General features: G+C 31.5%; 1 protein-coding gene across 1 annotated transcript; it reads right to left on the bottom strand.

The window, feature by feature from the left end:
• Window positions 1-8,814: 8,814 nt before the first annotated feature.
• LOC133804806 (xanthine dehydrogenase 1-like) lies at window positions 8,815-17,195 on the bottom strand. Its single transcript, XM_062242932.1, has 15 exons — window positions 17,089-17,195; window positions 16,606-16,787; window positions 16,329-16,428; window positions 15,941-16,049; window positions 13,726-15,237; window positions 13,409-13,651; window positions 12,859-13,173; window positions 12,328-12,567; window positions 11,846-12,130; window positions 11,499-11,720; window positions 10,715-10,876; window positions 10,448-10,582; window positions 10,081-10,317; window positions 9,745-9,918; window positions 8,815-9,314 (listed from the first exon to the last, which is right to left on the bottom strand). Exons 2-15 carry the CDS (start codon window positions 16,730-16,732, stop codon window positions 9,072-9,074), a joined length of 4,104 nt encoding a protein of 1,367 aa, XP_062098916.1. The 5' UTR covers window positions 16,733-16,787; window positions 17,089-17,195; the 3' UTR covers window positions 8,815-9,071.
• Window positions 17,196-17,463: the final 268 nt, after the last annotated feature.

Below are 17,463 nucleotides of genomic sequence, written 5' to 3'. Positions count from 1 at the left end.
GAATATTGTATACCTCCAGCCATTGCAATTGATAACCCCGATCTAGCTTTAGATCTACAATAGAAAAAGAAAATAATTAGAACGAGTACTCGGGCTTCCAAGCTCTCACAAAATCTTTTACATGGAGTTACTGAAAGTCAAAATGAGCAGTGAGCTTGGAAACCGGTACTCTATATTTATAGAGTGAGACCTACCATCAGAGTCTCTGCCACAGATTGAGATATTTTCTCAATCAGTTGGGATATGAAAAATCGGGTAACAACAAAATCAGGTAGCAAATAATATTGACCATTAATTAGAATATTTTGTCAATAAATTAAATATTGACTTTAATATATTAAATCAATTAGTTCTAACAAATTGATTTTATATACCATATTAATAAATATTATAACATTCAATTATTTTGTTACGAATTTTAAAATCATTATCATTTATATTTATATATATATATATATTAAGGTTTCTTTCATAAATAACTATTTTTTATAATTTTCTTTTACATTTTTACGGTTGTTCATTTTTTTTTATATTTTTACAAACTCAAGTTTTTAAAAATATGATTTAATGCTTCAAAATTACCAAAAAACGATTTATACCAGACATCAACCCATAAAACATAACGTTAAAAAAACAATAAGAAAGGAACACGACAACAATCTCATAATAACACAGTGTAGCCCATTACAACTACAAAAAAATAACATGGAAAAACTCATTCTTACATTTTAAAAAAGCAACACATTGCAATACAATATAAAAAAAACAACTTAAAAGCAAAACGACAACAATTCACAAGAGCATAGTGCAACCCACATCTACCCAAAAACAACATAAAAACAAAATTGAAAAAAATTAACACTGTATTTTTCAAAAAATAACTAAACATTACAATAAGCTAATATAACACAAGTTCTACCTCCTTTATTAACAATATTAATATTAGAGACACTAATTGCATCAACCTAAAAAACAACAAGAAAAACAACCTCAAAAAACTTTTCATTGCATTAAAAAATGTATCAATAATAAACTTAAATATATATCAAAACAACTAAACATATATTAAAATAAACTAAAAAAACAACTTGAAAAAATATTACCATTAAAACCAAGGTATACTAAAAATAAAAATAAAATTAAACCAAAAATATCTTCAACCAAAAATCAACCCAAAATAGACGTCAGAACAACTAAACATATACATAAAATAAATTAAAAATATACTCAGTTATTATTTTCTATTAATCTCAGTCTTATCTTTCTCTTCTTTACTATTCCGGTTCATATATACATACACCAACGTTCAACATAATTACATAATATATATATATACTCAAATTAAACTAAATAGTCATTAACAATTAACTAAAAAAAGATTACCAAAAATCATATATAAATACAAATAAAAATTACAAATGTACTCAAAATATTCAAAGGAAGAAAATAATTATTTAAACTTAGCAATAATAGTCTAACCTTTTTTATCCATCTCCGTTTATGTCAAGTACTAAATGTTACAAACCAGGGTAAAATATAATTTAATAAACTTAGTAGCTGAAGTTAAAATTAATTTGACAAATGTAGCAATGTTAGCTTAGCACACAACACACTTCCAAAAGATACCTACAGTAGGCTGATATCATGCGGTTAGCTTATTAATTAACACCATCTATTACATTTTGCTTGACCATCATAGATATATAAATTTATGTTTGTAAATTTTTTTTTTGTAATTGACAAAAGACATATATATATTTACACATATACAACTCATGCACAATTTGGGAGAAGAGAAAACAAAATTTTAACATATATATATTTATATATATATAACTCATGTACAATTTAGGAGAAGAGAAAACACAATTTTAATTCATATACATACTACCAAACAAAATAAGGAATGGAGTCAACCCCTTGCACTTTAATAAGAAAAAGTCATCATTCCTCCCACACAAACCCATTAATTGTCTTCTTCAACAACTCTCAATTCGTCGGCAATGCATCGAGACTTTCTTTATCTTTGGTCTTCCTCATCTACAACCTCCCAAATTTGATGTCGTGTTTGTCGACGGAATGAGAAGAGTACTCCGTAAAAATGAAAAAAAAAACATAAAATCGTTAAATGTTAATTTCACCGTGTAATTATATAAATGATATTTTTTTAATGTAACTTTCCCATATATTAATTACATGGTTAATTATTTTCAAAATATATTAATATCTATATGACTATATCGCACGTTTGACTCACGATCACAAACTATTTATTTACTTTCTTTTTTTGTTTGTCTACCATTGTTACCCATTCTATCACCATTTAGCTTTTTGGATTGAACGCCGACAATTACAGTGTGATTTTGGATATTTAATTTTTGAAAATTTGACTAATTAGTTTATATTTTTGTTCATTTATATTTGTTTTTGTTTGACTTCTAACATGTTTTTTTTTTTTTTTTAAACTATATAGTTTACTTTATTATTTGGTTTTTGTTGTAGACAATATAAAAAATTCTTACTATTGGTTTATAAATTTTATGTATAATATGTTTTAGTTTAAAATATAAAACTTTTAGTTTTTCTTATTATTTTATCATAAACCATATAATTTATAAAAAAAGTTTTGACAATAATTAATGGTGCAATATAATATAAACATGAAAATACAAAGTTTGTTATTTGAAAAATATGTAATTTTTTCGAACTATGAACAAACTAGTTCGTTTATGGGCTATTAATAGTGATTATAAGTCATTCTCACGTAATCTTATTTATCGCTAAAATTAAACAAGTACTTTTTTTGCAAGATATTACTAAAAACTTTACATTTTGGTGATTTGAAATTATAAGCCAATTTCCATTTTATTAAAAATCTTTGTAACTTATTTGGTTAACAATTCATTATGATGACAAACCCTCCAATTCATTTGTCAAATGAACAGAAAGGTTTTTAATTAACTGCTTGGAGTGTGTTGTACAAGATAATAACCTATATTATCTAAATATGAGAAAATATCATTTTTGACCCTTATATTTTTTCTGAGTACACGATCGACTCCTGTGTTTTGTTAAATAATAATTCAAATTCTATGTTTTACAAATGGATCAAAATAGTACCTAGATCTGATTTTTGTCAAAATAATTTTAATTATAAGATCAATTATCGGGTCGTTAGTTAGTGATGCGATGAGTTCAGAGAAGTGGAGAAAATGGTCGAGTAGCTGAGAATGAAATATTATATATGAATATTTTTTTTACCAAAATTGGGTATAAGGTACTATTTTGATCCATTTTGTAATGGGAAAATTTCTGTTACAACCAAAATCTAATAAAAAATAACAATTTTACTATCATACGGAGAAAACAACTTTTATACGGTACCAAACTTTTATTTACATAAATACGGTGTGCTCTTGAAGTTCCTCACCACTATCTCCCAAGCGGAATGTGCTCCTCCTTCTCTTGCATCCCACGACGCCGATCACACAGCAACATCAAAACACCATAGCTGCGGGCAATCTGGATCTGACAGAACAACAACAAAATCTACATGCAAAAAATTGAAAACCACCATTCAATCTCAGAAAAATTGGTCAGACGAAAATTGGTAAGCAATCGAAACCCAAAAATAGTTTGGTGGTGAATAGAGAGTTTCTCCTTCACTGATCACCAATGGCAAAGAACCTCACAGCAACAAAAAATCTCCATGGATGCACGCAATCAAGCTTTCCAAAGCATCAGTACCTAAAACCACAGTAAGATCTCAAGGCAACAACCAAAAAATAACATTCAATTCGCAAAATTGAAACAAAAAAAATGGTAAAAAACGAAACCCGAAAATTGAATCACCAAAATCTTCTAAACAACTTCTAATCGACTAGTTTAAATTTGTAGAACCATTCAAATCGAGTAAAAATTTGTATCAACAACAATATGTTTACTCATCCCATCTAAAAAAAAAATCATTGCTTGAACCGTATGATCATCCTTTTTATTATTTGTAATCTTAAAAAAGAAATCAAACAAACTTAAAAGTTGAAAGCAACTAAACAATAACTACAAAACATCTAAAAATAAATATATCTTTATAATATAAAAATGATATTGATATGCTGAAATAAAAACAATATTAAAAAGTAAAAAATTAGTAAACAACACAAAAGTAATCTGCATAACAACAACATTAAGACAATTAAAAAACAACACAACATAAACTTAAAAGCAACAACATGAGAGTGAGAGCTTTATTTGCAAATGGAGAGGTAGAACAAGAGTTTGTCTCTGTAGTAACTATTACGAAGAATATGGGATCAAAGAATTATATTGATCTCTGGAAAATAAATGGAAAAGATGAATAGAAACTAAAATGTGTATGAGGTATTGAGCAACGTGAAAGAAAATAAAAAGAAAAAATGATTAAAATGTGTAGGAAAAATAAGTAGGTAGGTTGTCATTTTCACTTGCTAGCTATTGAAAGATGTCTTTTTTAAAAATATCACATTATTTTATTAAATTGCATTCTACATATAATAATAATAATAATAATAATAATAATAATAACCAATAAAGTGGAAGTTTGAGAATAAGAATAGTGAACAACAAGAGATATGAAATTGTGTAGAAACATGTATAGTATATGTGAGATGATAAAAAAGTAGATTAATAAGTGGAAAGAGTGTAAATAATAAAAAAATAAATAAAAAAAATGTGAAATAAACATTGATATTGGTGAATGGGAATAGTGAATCTTATATATTTGAAGAGAATGTAAAAAAAGTGATGGATATGTGGGAAATGTGTGTTAGTAAGGAAATAGTATTTTTGTAAATTTAAAATTATAAAAATAATACAAAAATAAAGCAAAACAGTAAAAAAATAAAAATAAACGCCTAACAGTAAAAATGAAATAAATGTCAATTTTGGTAATTTATGTAAATTTTTCTTTTACAAAACACAGAGTCCAAATTATTATTTAACAAAATATATGAATCGTTCGTATATTTGGAAAAATCACAGAGCCAAAACTAGTAATTTTTATTAATTAAGCTTCATTACTTTCAGATTTTAACACCATAATTGATTGTTTTTGTATCAATAATATAATTAGAAAAACATGTATCAAGTATCTTTATAATAGTAATACACTAATAAAAAAAGCTCTGCTCCAAATGCATCGTCATCAATGCTTTTGAGACAATAATTAAAAATAAATGGCACTAGTGACTAGACAATATATAATAATGTGGTGGGACTTATTTTTCTGAATTATGGGTACTAAATAATAATGTTCGATAAATTTGTTCATTTTAAGTTAAATAAAATGGGGAATACTTTATTTTTGGTTAAAGGTTATGTACAATATTATGATGCTCCAGTTCTTTACTATTAAAATATAAAACAAGCAACTGCGCATAATTGATAGCACTCCATCTAGTATGAGAGCTTATTAATTATTATGATAAAAAATATATTTATATATATTAATATATATATATATATATATACCATTTTAGATTTTGTGATTTGCAAAAAATTATCAATAAGATTTTTTGTGTTTTGTTAAATGATAATTTGGACTATATATTTTACAAAATAAAACAAAAGAGTACCTTGACTAAATTTTGGTCAAACTTTATTTAAATATGAGCAAAATGCCATCATGTTTTATTAATTCATGAATTTAATAAATTATAAAAAAAATATTTTTTAAAAAATTATTGTAAATAAGAAAAAATTTAACATAAATAGTTTTATAAAAATAAAAAAAGGGATATTGGTGGTAATAAGACTTAAATTTTTTCAAAAGTTACATTTTAATACCCAATTTTTTTTGCAGTAATAATACCAAGATCTATAATTTCGGTGCAATCGTTGATACTCACTATTAACTGTCCGTCAAGTATCCACATGACACATTTTTATTAGTATAATTGGCGGTGATAATACCCAAATCTTTTCAAAAGTTACACTTTAATACAATTTTTTTTTAGCAGTAATACCTAAATCTACAATTTTAGTGCAACTGTTAGTACTCTCCATTAATTGTCCGTTAAGTATTCACGTGACACATATAGATTTTGGGATGATTTTAAACTAAATTATTTAAATATTATAAAAATTATTTTATATTTTAAAAAATCTAAAATATTATTAAAAACTAATTAATGATATGAATTTTGAGATGATTTTGAGTTTCAATTTTAATTTGGGTTGTTTTGAATTTGTAAATTTTAGTTTTATTAATTAGTTTCAAATAATCTTTTAGATTTTTTAAAATTTAAAATGATTTTTAAAGTATTTAAAGAATTTAGAGATATTTGTGGCAATAATACTTTCCCAAATGTCCACCACTGATCCTTCTCCTTTCCGGGTCTGGATTTTTCGCGTCGTTTCAATCATCGTGGTCAAGGATTGGCATCACCAGGTTGAGTCTCTCTCTTTGGTCTCATAGTAGGATATTTCCATTTTAGCGTAGGATATGGGAGTAGTCTATTTCCGGATGTTTTGTGTTGTTCGCAACGTAGAAGTCAAGGATTTTCTTCCATTAGACTCGGGAGGAAAGTCTGAAAAGGCTGCAGTGCCCGATCTCGCATCTAGCAATGGGTCGAATCTTGAAGAGGAAGCCTTGGTTGGGCTACCAAATCATTTATAAAGTTACTCTTTAATATCTAAATTTACGAGTATAAAAATGTGCCACATGTTAACAGACAGTTAACGATGAGTACCAATGGTTGCACTAAAGTTAGAGATTTATGTATTATTACAAAAAAAAAATATATATATATTAAAGTGTAATTTTGGAAGAAATTTGAGTATTATCTTCGCCAATATTCCTAAAAAGAATAATCAAATTTAATTAATAATTCAAAACATAATTTAAAAATCTTAATCCTAATATATCAACTTTAATATTCACTAAACATAATTTAAAATAAACAAATAAAACCAAAAGAAATCAAAACTTAATCAAACCTAACTCTAGTCCCAATCTATCAGCCTCCATCTTCTTCTTCAAAGAGCCTCCATCATCATCATCGTCATCATCATCATCGTCATCATCATCATCATCTTCTTGCTAAAATCAAATGATCCATTTCCATCTCAGATCTGCAATTCTACCCTAAAAGAAACCCATCGATTTAGACAGAAAAGTTTAATCCCAAACCCATAGAATTGTCCTCCATTGATCTCCATCTCAAACCCAGACTTGAAACCACTTGATGCCGACTGTGGGACTCGACCCTGGGTTTCGGCTGATGACAGAGAGCTCCTCAACGCCGACCACCCAGCCCGTGTTGACCTGAAGAGCCAAGCTGATCGGAAGGGAATCAAGCCAATCTGCCCTCCCAATGTTGTCACATCTGGCACCGCATAAAGAACCCAGTAAGCTTACCGATCGGAAGGGAAGCTTGGTGTTGCCCAACCCAGTCTTGCCCCAATACCAGTTGCTACCTAACCCAGCTCCGTCCAACCTAGATCTGACCCCAACACCAACTGTCGCCTAACCCAGCTCCACCCCATGTGCTTTAACATCTAGATCTGGCGCCCCACGCTCCTGAAAGTTTCAGATTCGAAGCTCCATGCCCCTGAAAGTTTCAGATATAGCATCGCCCATTGTGTGCTTGAATCTACGATGACAATGTCAAGCAGAGCTTCCACTATCCCTTCGAGCAGTTTTGTCGCGTCGAGCCTCTACGCCCAACTCTGACTTCATCTTTCCATGTTGCATCCACCGTTGTTCTTCTTCAATGAATATGGAGGAAGAAGAAGATGAAGAAGAAAAACTCATTTAGGTTTGGGCTTTTAGTTTTTAATTTTTGGATTTGTTATTATTATATAATTAGTTTAACTTTATTTTATTTATCAATTTAGTTTTGTAATAATTTAGTTTAGTTATAAATTTGATTTAATTTTTGTTATATAGTTGAGTTTTTATATTTTATTTAATTAGTTTTTATTTTATTTTTTTAATTATTTTTATATTTTAAAATCAATTTAATTTATTTTTTATTTTAAAATGTATTTTTGATAATATAATTAATTTAGGGCTGTTTTGGTTCTATTTAAAAATATTTTTACTAAAATTTTGTCCCGTTATTATTTTGTTCCGATTTGCAAAACGCAGATCCGATGTATAACTTTTGCAAAATACATTATTCAAAATGGTATTTACACTTCAAGAAAATCTCATATTAATTCAGTGATATAATTAGGTTCTACATATATAAGTTGTAACGTATAATATTGAATATTGGTAAGCCATTGGATATGTCATTTGGAAATGTTTTTATTTAAAAAAAAAAATCATTTAATTACTAGAATTAATTATTTTTATGAATTATATACATAAAAACATCCATCTCAAAATTATTTAATAATTAATTTCAGAAAAATAAAAGTCGTGCAATCTGACAACGATTTAGTAACAAACATATGAATATTTTACATATGGAAATACTAATAACACATTCATTTCACTGAATTTTTGTTTGAAAATAATGTTGGAATACATCACATTTTTAACAAATAATTACTGATAAAATTAATTGAACCTTCCATGCGTTATACAAAAAACTTTATTTATTATTTTTATACAAAATACTTTGAATAATGATAAATTCCCGTATCAACACCCACCAAGAAAACAAAGGAATTCTTTTGAAAATTTGGGATGGAAAATTATTTTCTGATAATCTTTTTATTTTATTTTATTTTGTCCTCTTCTAATGATTCTTTATTAATTTATTTAATTCTTGGCTTGATTCACGTATTCATTCCACTGCATTATTTGACAGTTGACAGCAACATTCCAAGAAAAAAGTCTAAATCAATCAAGTTCATCAAAGTCAAACAACCATCTTCCTAAACCTTTTCTAGATCTTTCATGGAGGAAAATCATGTTAGAATATATTGCATCAAACTCTAGAGATTTTATTTAATGGTGGTAGTATGTCTGACATGCTAATATGGGCATGCTTTACTAACCAACTTTTTCTCAAGAGCTAGCATTGTTAAAAGGCAGGAATCTGCACAACAATGCATTGCATAATGCGAAGATGCTACTAAATTTAGATGCTAAGTTTAGGCCTGAACTCGGAACCAATGAAAGGTTCTGTGAATTCATCTAAACAAGCCATTCGGATTCTTTCTGGTGTAGCTGGATTATCAAGAGGGAACCAGCCACTCTTCCCAACTTCTGCTCTTGCAGCTGCAATGGCGTCTTTGATTGCAAAGAACACTGCTGATGCCAGAAAGAATGGGGGCTCTCCAACAGCTTTGGATGAGTGGACTGCTTTTACATTTGGATGTCCCTATAGAACACATAAACAAGACAATACACTACACAGAGTCAGAATGCAACTTCTTTTAAATTTAAATGAAAAGAAAACAACTTGATCAGTAAAAACTTATGGTGTTATTCTGTTGGTGTTGGGAGTACAAACAAAGTCCCACAGAGAGATTATAGAAGTGGAGAAGAAAAAGGGTACGACGTACGAGGCCTTTTGGGTAGAGTCTAAATGCAAAGCCACGAGAGTCTTGGTCCTCCAAAGTGGACGATATCATACCAATGTGAAGATTTGTAGTCATGGGATTCCCAATAGTCTGTTTGTTCTTTTATTTTCTATCTTTTAGAATGCTCTTACGTTATTTAGTTTGGTGAATGTTTACTCAATATATGCATAAGGGGTAAGGTTAAGGTGGAGCTGGGACACACTGGTTTTTACTGTATAACAAGCATACCTTCAAGAGTGAAACATTGAATTTGAGGGGGACATCATTTAGAGAAGGGATTTTGTAACTCCCAGGGCCACATGTGTATAGGTAGCCCTGTGGTATCCACTTATGAGCTGGATCTCCCCATTTCAGTTCTTCTAAAGCCACCCAGCCCAAACCTTGCATGAAAGCTCCTTCAATCTGCATTATTCAAGTAATGATGTACACTTCAATTATTTAAGGAGATACCTTGACAATAATCAAGAAGGTGAAATATAATTCCAAAAAGATCAAAAGTCAAACAAAGTGCAAGAAAATGAATGATGATAACATGTTTAAGGATAAGGCAGACACACTACATACCTGCCCAACATCAATGGCTGGGTTGAGAGAATACCCAAGGTCCAGAATAATGTTAGCCACTCTAGTGTGAAAATCTCCAGTCAGTGTGTCAATTTCAACCTCTGAGAATGCTGCCCCATATGTGAAGTACCTGAATGGGTTACCCTTACAAGTCTCCCAGTCAAAGTCAATGTCTGGTGTAATGTAAAATCCATGAGCACAAAGGTCAATCCGAGCAGCATAGCACGCAATGACAAGCTGAGGATTATAACACATCACAAAGTGTTATAATTGTCATCATATTAGATTCACTAAGTAGACAAACACAAAGTGTAACATTCTTTAACTGATATATACAAAATAACAAGAAGGCAATAGCCAACAGTACCTCAGCAAAAGAGCTGAAATTATGTTGTGAAGCTATGGGCTCCATACGTGCCTTAATTTTCTCACAGGCATCCAAAACTGCAGCTCCATACATATCCGAACTCGCAGAAGCTGCCGTGGGCGATGAATTCGGAACCTTATTAGAGAGAAAACACGAAACACAATATCAAATCTAGACAACAGAAACATCACAACTTATGAGAGAAACATACTAAAAACCGTTTCAAGGAAAATGCAAAAATTTTAACAATGTATTATTGCCCATTACCTTGTCAGTACTTGTTTCTGATATGAAGACAGAACTGAGAGGGATATTGAAGGCGGAGGCAGCAATCTGAGCAACTTTAGTGTGTAAACCTTGCCCCATTTCAACACCCCCATGAGTAACTAAAACTGATCCATCAGTGTAGACATGAACAAGAGCACCTGCCTTCAGTCATTAAAAGAGCATAAAAATCAATAATCTGAAATCAGTCTTGCAGTTTAAGAATTACAGATTATTAAACTGTATCAGTTAGTTAGTTGAGACTGTTAGTGATGGTTACTGTTGGTTACTTGTCTATTTTGTTAGTTTGACAGCCTCTCTTGGTGTATAAATAGACATGTAATCTTGCTCTATTCTTCAATGAGAGCCAGATTTTCAATTCAGTTTTGTATCATTTCTTTTTCTTTATACGGATAAAAAAAAAATCAACCACATATCTCACCCTCATTATTGTTAGAGTTATAAATTGAGGGTATTTTAGTATTTTTATAATTAATGCTATTTTACTATCTTTTGCCTTTATAATATAAAAGCTTGGCTAATTAGTTTGTAAACCAAGAACATTTTGCTCTTCTTTTTGCAACATACTCTAACCTCTCTTTTTCTCTATTCATCCTTTTGCTATCTATTTTTGAGTTCTATAGATTGTATCTTTGCATAATTATCAATTATAACCAAAACCATGATTCATTCTTTATTTTTAGCTACTAAGTCCAAAATCCAAACAATAATATTGATATTATTTATCTACTTGAACCTTTAGAATGATAATGACACTCAATCCTACCTGGTTCATAAGCTTTAAAGTAAAAGATATGCCAAATTTTGTGGGTATCATGGAGATACCACGCTTCTTCCACCGGTTTCGATTATTAAATTGATCAACTTCATTGCGAGCATCCGAAAATAGAGAAGATAACTTTAGCTCATTCCACACCTGGGACAAAGTACTGTTTTCTATCTTTTGGCCATAATGTAAAACTGACCCTTCACCTTGAAAATTGATTTCCTATAAAAAAATAAATATCAAAGCTATAAGATCAATGGCACAACAGAGATATTGTGCTAATAAACTAAACTGCGTAGGAAAACGAGCTTTGGTCTAGAAGTAAGTAGTACATAGCCATAACTTACCCTTATTTCCTCAGGGCTTTTTCTGAGCTCCACAGCCATTCTTTGAATCCAGTTCTCAGTTATTATCATTCCCTGAGGACCACCAAATCCTCGAAAGGCGGTGTTGCTAGTGATATTAGTGAAGCACACCCTTCCCATAATCCTTATATTCGGTATATCATAAACATTATCAGAGTGGAACATAGCACGCTCAAGCACAGCAAGAGATAAGTCTAATGTATTTCCAGCATTGTTATAGATTTCAAGATCCAAAGCCAGAACTTTCCCATCATTTGTAAATCCAACCTGAGTCAAAATAGATACAAGAAAAAACTAAATAACTAGTGGAAAAGTAGTTCAAAGCAAACCATGTTGCACAACAAGTTTATAGAAAGACCATGCCTCACTCACTCACCAATCTTAAAATAGTTTTTTACTTTGAACAAGAGGAAAAGAAAAATGATTATGAATTGATAGTGAAAACATGAATGAATGAACCTTGCCTTGTATTTTGCAAGAAAGCTATGTCGTTGCCCAGATACCATCATGTCTGTATCACGGTCTAATGTTATTTTAACTGGGAGATTCAACAGATATGAAGGGACAGCAGCCACAGCAGCAATGAAAGCAGATCTTGTCTCCTTCCCACCGAAACCACCACCAATACGCTTGGTTTTACAAACGACATTTGATAGTGGAAGGCCAAGAACATTGGAAACGTATTTCTGATGCAGGTGTGGGGCCTGTACAGTGATAAGTTGATATATTACAATGTGAATCTTCAGTTTAAACTGAGCTTAAGGAAAACTAGCATAAAGACCATGACGTCGACAACCACAACACCCTTCCCTTGCTAATAAAATCTTTCACAGTAAACTAGCCCTTTACTTTAACTGTGCAAACCAGTCCTTAATAAGCAAAGGTTGGCAGAGCATATTTACTAAGTACATTGCAGAGATGTCTATGTAATTAAATTAGCTCAACATTGACAAATAATTCCAGTAAATTTCTATAGTAAATTGGATATCACATACTTGTGTTGATGAAACCATATGAACTTCATTACCACCATCTATTGTCCATATCACAGTGCTATTGGCCTCTAAGTAGAAATGTTCCTGTCCTCCAACATGAACATCCCCCTCTATAACCTTATCACATTCCCCTGATTGGAAACAGAGATCAACATCCCCTTTCTTCATCCACCTCTCTGTATTAGGATGGAAACTTTTAGCATTGATTGCATCTTGTATTGATAAGATTGCTGGAAGTTCTGCATACTCAACATGAACCCTTCTTGCTGCTAACTTAGCATTTTCATGCGTATCAGCAACAACAACTCCTATAGTCTGTAGTAAATGAACAAAGCCCATCATTAGTATCAGAAGGAGCTAGAATAAAATATATTAGAAAATGCTTGCATGGCATTTCATGAAAGTATGCCCATTTTGCATTTTGCTTGTTAAACACAAGCAGCCATCCTTTCAAGTATGACAATCAAGGAAAAACAGAAAATTACATTTTTGTTGGTTTTCCATATGAGCAGAAATTGAAGAATCCATATTATTTGAAAGCTAATCATACCTGACCAACACAAGTGACAAATTCTGAAGCAAATAGTTCCTCATCATGAATAATCGGTCCAATCTTATTATCACCTGGAACATTGTTTGCAAAGTATATCCCTACAAACCCAGGTGAAGATTTTGCTCCTGAATCATCTATTGAAAGTATCCGAGCATGAGGTTTTCTGCTAAGTACTAAAGCAGCATGCAAACCATTAGTAGGTAATGGAGTGTCATCAGCATATTGAGCCTCCCCAGTAACCTGGTTAAAGTTCATATGTAAATAAACGTCATCAAGGAGCTTAAAAACAATGCAACTTTGACCCAAATACATACCTGGAGTCTAGATGACAGATGAACTTCGGGAGCACCCACAGCTGTTCCATGTTTTCTAATCTCATAGTCTTGACTTCCTATAACAGTTGGCCGAGGAGATGATTCAACAGCGGATAGATGAGACAATGGAAAACTATTTGTAACGACACATTGTGCTGCATCCAATTGATGAGAAATCCATAGAAAAAATTTGAAAAAAAAGCTAAGAGTTAGTGATTTTCTAAACTCCACCATGCCACCAGGGGCATCATCCTTGATTAAAACATCCTTTTGTAAGACTTTTAAAGCATCCTGAAGTAGCTCCTGGTTCCAAATCTTTCCCTTGAGATATTCTTGTGTTGTTTTTGCAGAATGAGAGAGTGGAGCTACTCCACCATAAACAATAGATGCATCTGAAACAACCCGATTTTCACCATTGTCCTTGAAATAAACACGAAATCCAGCATTTACAATTGCAATGTCATCCTCCCTTCGATGAGCCTGCTTAAACTCTTTAACAAACTCAGAAGGCCTAGTCCATGGTAAGAATACTGACGCCAAAATTTCATTCATTGCTAGATCAACCTTACGATAACCAAGAAAAAAGCTTTTTGCAGGAGTTGTTCTTATGTTTCCTTCACAATCAATGATTTGAAACACTGCTCTAGACACCATCCACAAAGGGTTCAAGTCTGATATTGGGCTTGCAGTGCATATGTTCCCACCAACAGATGCAACATTTTTTATCTGTGTCCCTCCAAACCATTTCAACTGTTCAACAAAGGCCTTACAAGATGAGGTTTCATGAGCAGCACGCTTTGCTATGACCTTTCTGAAAACTTTCATGAGTTCAGATAGTCTTACTGCTGCACCAATCTCTATACCACTGTCTGTTACATTCAATGTGTTGAGTTCAGGTACATGTGTAACACAAATCAATGTCTGATATTGGATTCTTTTCAATCTCATCTCAATTCCCACTTCAGTATTACCAACCAATATCTTAGCATCTGGAAACTTTGCTTTCAAATCCAGCAAATGTTCAAGTGTTAAGGGTCGAAACCACTTAAGCTCACCACCAAATCCACTTAAAGTCAAAGACTTTGATTTCCTCAACAAAAATTCAGGAGGAAAAATCAATTCTTTGTCATTATAAGTGCTTCCATCAGTTTCATTAAACGATATAGGTTCAAACCTCCCAGCACAACAAGCAGTCCCTTGTTCAGCTCTTTTAAGTTTTGATCTACATGAGCAAGGCTTTCCTGTAGAAGGGCAAATGAAGTCACTTTCTTCAGGATGACTTAGAGAAGAAGATATATCTGTATATAACATGTCATCCGTCTTAGCAAAGACTCGAAATGCGTCAACAATTGGTCTGTAACCTGTGCATCTACACAAATTTCCTGCAAGGCACTCTTCAATCTGCTCCTCTGTAGGTGCTGTTTTACTTGACCTTAGCAATGCATACATAGACATGATAAAGCCAGGGGTACAGAACCCACACTGTGAGCCATGAGATCGTGCTACTGATTCCTGCACAACAAAGCATAGAATAAGATATCCATGAAACTCACAAATATACAGTATGCAAGTGACCAACCCAACTCTCGAATTCACTTCACTTGAAGATGAATCAATCCAATTTGGTTTAATGATCGAACAAGTAATTAAAGCCTAAAAGCTCACACTTGAGCAGCCCACTTAATTATTCAACAAGCCTCTTAGTTAATTAAATGCAATGAATCTGATTATTTTCTAGTTTCAAAATATATATTTTTCATTAGAATATCAAAATTAAGCCTTTTCTTTAAGTTTTTTTTATTTTTTTATCAAAGGGTCTTATCTTTTTAGTAGATTCCTTTGAGTGGCTAGCTTATTTTGAGTTATAATATTTAGAGTGGTGAAATTCTTATCCTTAAAAAGGTAAATTTGTTTATATCCTACTGTTTTAGTATTTAAAACTGTATCAAAAAGTTATTGATCTAAAAATATTAATGATTAGACTAACATATTCTTCCAAATCAAAAGTAATTATTCAGTGAAAATCACCATGTTGAACTGTTAACACAGTTTTTCAACAGAAAATCTGCATTAATTCTGAATACAAATAATGAAATCCATAGTAACAAATAATCATAATAATCAAGAACTAATTCAGAAGCAAGTACTTAATAAACAATTAGAAAGAACATAAAATAAATTAAAAATAAAACAGTACAGAAGAAGGCAATGTTACTTGAATGGGGTGCAGACCACTCTTGTGGTTTCCTACTCCTTCCACTGTGATGACATGCATTCCTTCCACTGAGTACAAAGGAGCCAAGCAAGCATTGACAGCATAGTGCCTGTTGTTTTTTTTTTTCATATAATACATTTTTAGTTTATATTATGACTTAAGAAAGTAAATTAAGAGTGACAACTCATATGTTATTGTGTTATCACAGCATAAAACGAACAAACAGTTTAGCACATAAAAGGACTTAACTTGATACAATAATTTATCTTGTAATTTTTTAGACAATATTATTTAGTGCATATTTGACAATGCTCTATATATCTCCATTACAACCTATTTTTTAAGTATGAAAAGCTTGTGGTGTGTGGAGAAAAAGAGGAAGACTTACAGACATTTCTTCAACTTTTCATTATAATAGGAAACCATAACAGTACAAGCTCCACAACCACCTTCACCACAGCCAAGCTTTGTCCCCGTCAAACACATATCTTTATCACCACAACCAAAAAAATAATGATCAAAATAAACCTAAAGAATAAAAAAATAAGCCTGACCCACAACCAGATTACACAAGGAAAAGGAAAAAAAAAAACATAAAGTACATATCTTTCCCAACACCCTTTCTGAGCAATCAAGCAAAAAGGAATAAGATAATATAATGGTACCTCTGAGGTACTCAAGAAGAGTGAAGTGAGCCAACCCATCAGGCAAAACTTTTCGAACTCCATTGACATAGAGAATCGCTTCCATTGAATCCCCTCCACCACCTTCAATTTGTTCCAAAGATCCCATATTTGATCGCCAACTTTCTTCTTCTAAGTTCTAATCTCAAAGCTTGTTTCTTTGACTGTAAAAGAAAAGAGTAGATTAAAACTTCTCTCTCTCATCAAACAGAAAGATTGGACAATTTCTAAAGCAAGCTCTTTTGTGGAAATCTACATATCCACTCCATTTCCACAGATGGTGATAAAGCTTTACTATATAATTATATAATATGAAATGAGATCAAACTTGAACTAGCCATAGTGGTTTTTTTCAAACATTTTTTTATGAAGAAAAAAAAAAGCAGAATTAGTTGACAGCTTAAAATTCAAACACATAATCTTGAGTGAGTGAAATAAAGTAAAAGATAATCAAGAGGATCGTACTTGCAGCTTTAATCAAATGTAATTACTGTCCTCCCATTCTCTACTCCACTAATATCAGTGCACTGATGAAATTGAGTTCTAAAGAGAGACTAAGAAGAAAGTTTTTATCTCTTGAAGTAGTGATTACTTTCTAATATATAGAAATGAGTTTGAATCAATTTGTACGAAAACTTTATAGTGGAAAGGCTTTGTCCCATTGGTCATGGTGGAATGCTAATCAGAAGGATAGTCTTCTTTTGTTTGGCCAATAGAATTTTGACAAGCACTGTTCATTGTATATATCTGGTACACATGATATGAGCTTTCGACGGTGGGGGCTTCAAATTTGCAACACCCCCGCCTAAAAGAGCAAAGATGGTCATGGTAGGCTATACC

Source organism: Humulus lupulus, chromosome X, assembly GCF_963169125.1.
Source record: "Humulus lupulus chromosome X, drHumLupu1.1, whole genome shotgun sequence".
In the NCBI taxonomy this organism is placed as follows: domain Eukaryota; kingdom Viridiplantae; phylum Streptophyta; class Magnoliopsida; order Rosales; family Cannabaceae; genus Humulus; species Humulus lupulus.
Note: the sequence above shows the minus strand (reverse complement) of the source record. Positions and strands in the feature narration are given on the sequence as shown.